This window comes from Tilletiopsis washingtonensis (assembly GCF_003144115.1).
Source record: "Tilletiopsis washingtonensis strain MCA 4186 unplaced genomic scaffold FA09scaffold_1, whole genome shotgun sequence".
Taxonomy (NCBI): Eukaryota; Fungi; Basidiomycota; class Exobasidiomycetes; order Entylomatales; genus Tilletiopsis; species Tilletiopsis washingtonensis.
In genome coordinates, this window is record NW_020311998.1 from 687,834 (window position 1) to 693,706 (window position 5,873).

The 5,873-nt window shown below is 67.2% G+C and overlaps 2 protein-coding genes across 2 annotated transcripts in view; one reads left to right on the forward strand and one right to left on the reverse strand.

The window, feature by feature from the left end:
• On the reverse strand, positions 1–4,006 carry FA09DRAFT_327252 (TPR-like protein). The gene is made up of 5 exons (XM_025741338.1): positions 2,794–4,006; positions 2,459–2,660; positions 875–2,384; positions 627–755; positions 1–549 (listed from the first exon to the last, which is right to left on the reverse strand). The coding sequence occupies exons 1-5, from the start codon at positions 3,860–3,862 to the stop codon at positions 55–57; spliced, it is 3,405 nt and encodes a 1,134-aa protein (XP_025601582.1). The 5' UTR covers positions 3,863–4,006; the 3' UTR covers positions 1–54.
• Positions 4,007–4,399: 393 nt separating this feature from the next.
• FA09DRAFT_357893 (Thg1-domain-containing protein) overlaps positions 4,400–5,873 on the forward strand; it is a 2,233-nt gene continuing 759 nt past the window's right edge. Inside the window, exons 1-3 of the mRNA XM_025744883.1 lie at positions 4,400–4,657; positions 4,709–4,926; positions 5,192–5,873. Coding sequence (XP_025601583.1) covers positions 4,419–4,657; positions 4,709–4,926; positions 5,192–5,873 — 1,139 coding nt within the window. The 5' untranslated portion in view covers positions 4,400–4,418. The remainder of the gene's footprint in view (positions 4,658–4,708; positions 4,927–5,191) is intronic.

A 5,873-nucleotide genomic window follows, 5' to 3' on the forward strand; every position in this document is an offset into this window, starting at 1 on the left:
GGGGGAAAGGAAGGAGGGGGGGGGGGTCCCTCGCAGAGATCGCAGGACTGCGCCTCAGAGGCTCGTGTCCATCTCATCTCCCACGTGCGGCTGCGGCAAGCTGGCGCTCCACTCTTGCGCTTCCTCGTCCTCGCTCATCTCCTCGTCTCTCTCTTCGCTGGCCTCATCGTTCCACATGGCGCCCTCTTCGCTCTCATCCGCGCTGCGCCGATACGTCTCATCCACCTCCTCTGCCGCCTTTGCCGCCGCGCCTCTGAGCGCGCCGCGCGGGCCCTCGCCCATGGCGCGCACCACGCGCGCCAGCTGCGGCGCGAGATGCACGGCGGCGCAGAGGTGATGCGCGATGCTTGCGTGCTGCGAGTGAGGCGCAATGGGCTCGCCTCGCGCGCGCACCGAGACGGAGGCGGGCAGGCCGTCGGTCTGGGAAGGCAAGGAGACGCCGGAGAATCGCCCGCCGCCGAGACGCATAAAGGACTTGGCGAGCTCGAGATGCACCAGCGCCTCGTCAGGCGCTTGGGAGAGGACGAGAAGGAGTTGCTGATGCGCCACCTGTATGTTGCAAAGAGGGGTGGGGGGGGGATGAGCAAGGCGAGAAGGAGAGAGAGAGGGAGGAGAGGCGCACGCACGAAAGGCTCATTGAGCTGCGCATAGAGCTGTGCGAGCTTGAGGCGCGTCATGGACGAGTCTTCATCAATGGCCAGTGCCCGAGTGTAAGCGCGTCTCGCCTCGTCGAAGATCTTGCGCGCTTCTTGGCACTGTGGTTCGCGAAGAGGTTTGCGCGTGAGCCCACTTGCATGTTGCCCCCCCCCCCCCCCCATCGCTTCGGGTGGGAAGGGTGGGTAGGGGGGGACTGGGGGCGACTGGCGCCACTCACGCGTCCGTACAGATCCCACAGCACCGCATTGTCCGAGTTGATGGCGAGGGCCATGCGCCAATGATACTCTGCCAGGTCGAGCTGTTCCGCCGAGCAATACACATCCGCCAGGCCCGCCCAAGCGATCCAGCATCTCTGGTCCGCGCGCAGCGCGGCGCGAAAGAAGGCCGCCGCCTTGGCGTGCTGCGCCAAGGCCTTTGCCTCGTGGCCCGCCAGCGCATAGGCATACGCATACTCGGGCGCCGCCAGTGCGGCGCGGCGAAAGGCTCGCAGTGCGGCGGCATGCTCGCGCTGCAGCGCAAAGGCATTGCCAATGGCAATGTGCGTCTGTGGCGCGTCCGCATCGAGCAAGGAAAGCTCCATCGCGAGCTTGGAGAGCGAGACTTCGCGCGCCAGATGGAAGAGGACGATGGAGTAGACGTCCATCTGCGCCATCATGCTGGCATCGCCGCGCCGCGCAAAGAGAAAGTGCGTCTCCGCCTCCTTGTACCGGCCCATCTCCCTTGCGGCGACGGCGAGCAGGACGCGAATGGTCGGCGTGTCTCGCAGATACGCTGCAAGGCCTCCGCGTCTTCGATCGCCCTCATCCTTCCATGCCGTCGTATTCTCGCCTCCCATCGGCCGCAGAAGCCACGTGGCCTTTCTGCCCAAATGGCGCCTCAGCGCGCCGTAGGCCTCGCCGATCGTGCGCAGCACATCGACAATCTCGCAGTCGACGGCACTCCAGTGCGCCGCCGCCGTGCTCGCCGCGAGCGCAGCTTCGTCGACGCAGAGCGCGATGGCTTCGCGCAGACGCTGCGCGTCGGACGCAGCTCGGCGTCCTAGTGGAGCATCGTCGGAGGAGGCACTGGACGTCTCGATGACTTTGCGCACGCGAGGAGCGGCGCCGACGGTGCTGGCGACACTGGAGGAAGGTGCGCCTCTAGAGGAGGTTGTCGACGCTGCGGCCGTCGTGGTGGTGCGCGGCAGTGCAGCCGTGCGAACCGTCGTTCTCGTTCGATTGGCAGCCGCAGTAGAACTGGCCGCTCTCGTCGTGCGGCGCGTGCTCGACGCAGCGCTGCTCGGCGGCAGGGGAGGCAGCGGCGGCGGAATCGTCACCTTCTCCTCGTCGCCACCTGCGCCGCTGCGTGCCGAAGCGGCACTGGCGGCACTGGCAGGTCGAACAGCGGCAGCTTGTTCGTTTGTACGTCCTGATGCCAAGCCTTGGCGTGCTGGTGCTGCTCTGCCTCGAGCAGCCACACTCGTCACTGTGGAAGCCGCTCGCGTCGCGCCTGCGCCCGCAGCAGCACCCTCAGCACCAGCAGCGGCACCGACACCGCGCAATCGCTTGGTCCCTGCGCTGAGCGCCGCCGAAGGAGCTACGGCGCGCGTGCCGGGACGTACGTGGGGCGGCACTCGCGCCAGTGCTGCTGACGCTGCTGAAGTGTTGCGCGTCGTCGTCGTCGTCGTCGAGGCACTGTTGGCGGACGGCGGTCGTGCGCTTCGTGGAGCGCGCTGCGTCGTCTCGCTGCTTTCACATGCGAGTTGTGAGCCGTCTTGCGCCTCTCTGCCCCGCGACACGAAACACGCTTGTAATCCACTCACCTCTCCTCTGCACCTCCCTTGCTCCCTGCCCGCAGCTCCTCCTCGCCGGGCGCGCGTCCCGGCGCCCACGAGAGGGCGCCTTGGGCGGCAACGGCAATGCCCGCGTGCGCCAGACGCTGCAGCAGCAAGGCGGGAAAGAAGGCCTGTGCGTTGTGCGCCGACAGGGAGCCGGAAAAGACATGATGCGCCGGAGGATCCGTCGCTGGTGAGGCAGAAGAGCGAAGGAAGGGAGGAAGGGGGGCGGAACGTCAGCGCGCCGCCGTCTTCGCTCTCTCCGGTGCGCGCAGAATCGGGCGGAAGTATGTAGGGGGAGGGGGGGGGGGAGAAGGACTCACCAATATCGCACCTCCCACACCACGCCCGCCAGTTCCACGCATCCACGCCCGCAGCCGCAAAGAGTCTGGCCGCCTCTTCGTGCTTGCCACTCTTATAAGCCAGGGTGCCAAGCTGCGCCTGGGCGTGTGCCTGGGCGCGCACTGCCTCGCCGGGGAGGTGTGGCAGCGCTGCTGCTGCGGTCGAGGAGGAAGCGGAAGCCGGAGGCGTAGTCGAGGCATCGTCGTCGTCGTCGGAGGAGGAGGAGGCATCGGCCGTCCAGCGCAACGCGGCGCTTGCTTCTTCGTAGCGTCCCAGCACGCCGCACGCGCGCGCATACAGCGTTGCCGCCTGCGCGTCGCGAAAGACACTTGCCGGGCCCGCGGTGAGCAGCTCGATGGCGGCGTGGGCGCCTGCGCGCGCCGAGAGGGGCGGCGCGTCGAGGGGGAAGGGCAGCGTGGAGGCGAGATGGGCCTCGGCCAGCAGCGTGCGGGCGCGCAGCGAGTGGGGCGAGAGGGAGAGGGCGAGAAAGGCGTACAGGGCACTGCTGAGATGGTCGGGAGGCGAGAGGGAGGAGAAGGAGAGGGAGAGAGAGAGCAGACGGGCCAAAACGTCTGGTTGCGAGGCTGAGGCAGGCGAGGAGACGGAGGGAAAGGCAGGCGTGAGGCCGTTGAATGCCAAGACGTTGGCGACGAGCGAGGCAGCGTCGAGCGTGGAGAGATGCGCATAGTCGGGCAGCGAGGGCGCCATGGCTGTGGTGGGTGGGCGTGGCAAGGCGAGCGAGGTGCCGCCGCTGCTGTGGCCGCTGGAGCGCGAGGGCGCAACGGCGTCTGCCGTGCCGCTGGGCTGCGAGAGGCCGTGCATGGCATAGGACGCCTGCGCCTGCTGCGACTGCGAGGCGTGCGAGGCGGCACCGGCATGCGAAGCAGAAGCAGCAGAGGCAGAGGCGTGCGGCGCACTGCCGCTGGGCTGCGAGCGAGCCGTCGATGCGCCGCCGGCACGACGAGCTGCCGCTGCCGCTGCCGCCGCCGAGGCTTGGCTGGAGCTTGGGCCGGCCACAGCGCTCGCTGCCGCGGCTGGGCGCGCCGACATGGCCGACGCCGACCTCTCTGGCGCTGGAGCGGCCCTGGCCGCTGCTGCTGCTCGTCGACGCGCACCTGCGAGCTGGAGGGCGCAGAGCGAAGAGGAAAGCAGAGCCGAAGCGCGGTGAGACGCGTGAAGAGAGAAGCGGGAGTGCGTCGAGGTGGAGACGCAAGAGACAAAGGCGGCCAAAGCGCGCGCGTCAAGCGTCAACAAACACCGCGCACGAGACGCGCGCTGACGCCTTGCCTGCGCCCCTCGCTGTCGCGCGCGCCTTGACGCGCCAGGCCCTCGCCATCGGGCGTCTGCTGTGCCTTCATGGTCCCACGACGGGCAACGCAGCCTGCCGTGAGCTAGCGACTGCTCCATGCATTGCTCTGTGTCTTGCCAACGCCTGCACTGCGGGCTGTGCAGGCCTGATCGGCGGCGGTGGGCGATGATGGGGGCGGGGGTCGCGTGTCTCGGGACTCGGGGCCGCTCTTGCTGCGCCTCAGGCTCACCTTTGTTGTCTCGCCTCCTCCTCCTTTCTCTCTTCTCTCCCCACCCTCACCTCTCTCCTCAGCAAGCGATGGCAGTCTCGCGCTTCTCCTATGTGCGGTCCTACGAGTCCTCCACCGCGGTGCTGCCCAACACGTACATGATCGTGCGTCTGGACGGCAAGGGCTTCCATGCCTTTTCCACGCTGCACGCCTTTGCCAAGCCCAACGACGTGCGCGCCCTGCTGCTCGCCAACCGCGCGGCCGAGGAGGTGGTGCGGCGCATGAAGCCCGACGTGACGCTGGCGTATGGCGAGAGCGACGAGTACTCGTGCGTGCGCCTCCTCCACCTCCCCTACTCTCTGCTCACCCTGCCCACCAGCTTTCTCCTGCGTCGGCGCTGCACTCTCTATTCTCGCCGCGCCTCCAAGCTGCTCTCGCACATCACCTCGCTCTTCACCGCTGCCTACGTCTCCTTCTGGCCGGCCTACTTTGACACACACTGCCCCCTGCGCGACCTGCCCATCTTTGACGGCCGCCTCGTCGTGTACCCGACGGAGCAGGAGGTGCGCGACTACTTTGCCTGGAGAGGAGCGGACAGTGAGTTGTGGCTGCGCTGGCACGCTCGAGGCGGAGAAGGAGCGAGAATACTACAAGTGAAACAGCTGGGTGGGGGGGAGGGGGGCGGAATGTCGGTAGGGCATGCAGGAAAAAACAACGAGTCCGACTCGTTCTCCTCGTCGCTCGTTCGCTCGTGGTTTGGCAGTGTTTCAATTGAGCCCTACTCTCACCGGCGCTGTGTAAGCTTACAGCTCTTTCCCCCCCCCCTTTCCCGGCGGCGTTCGTTCCCCTTGTCGAAAAACAGCGCACATCAACAATCTCTACAACACGACCTTCTGGGCCTTAATCCTCCAAGGTGGCCTCTCCGAGCGCGAGGCGCACGCCGTGCTCAAGGACACGCTGGCGGCGGACAAGCATGAGATTCTGCATGGACGCTTCGGCATCAACTACGATGCGCTGCCCGCCATGTTCCGCAAAGGCACGACGATTGCCTGGGCACCCGCCGCTCCCGCACCCGCGGAGCAGGGCGCCGCGGAGGAAGCCGCACCCCCCGCGCGCGAGGCAAGGGGAAAGAAGAAGATGAAGATGCAGTGTAGGACGTTGCATGTGGATGTGGTGGGCAGGACGTTTTGGGAGGAACCGAAGGAGAGGGAGAAGGAGGCACACGCAGAGCGCAAGACATCTAGAGGAGTGCACGTGCCGGCAGCAACCTCGCCCTCGCCCTCGCCTTCGACTTCGACTTCGACAGGGACTGCGGCAGACGCTTCCACCTCGACTCCACACGCACCACGGCCGCAGCCGCAGTCGCAGTCGCAGCCGCAGTCGCAAGAAGAAGAAGCAGGAGACACGCAGGCGTGCCTCTCGTCGGCCTCTGCTGCAGAGCCACCTTGCGCCTCTGCATCTGCCTCTGCCTCCTCTGCGTCTGCGTCTGCAGCCTCAGCAGAGCCAGCTGAGCCAGCAGAGCCAGCAGAGCCAGCAGAGCCAGC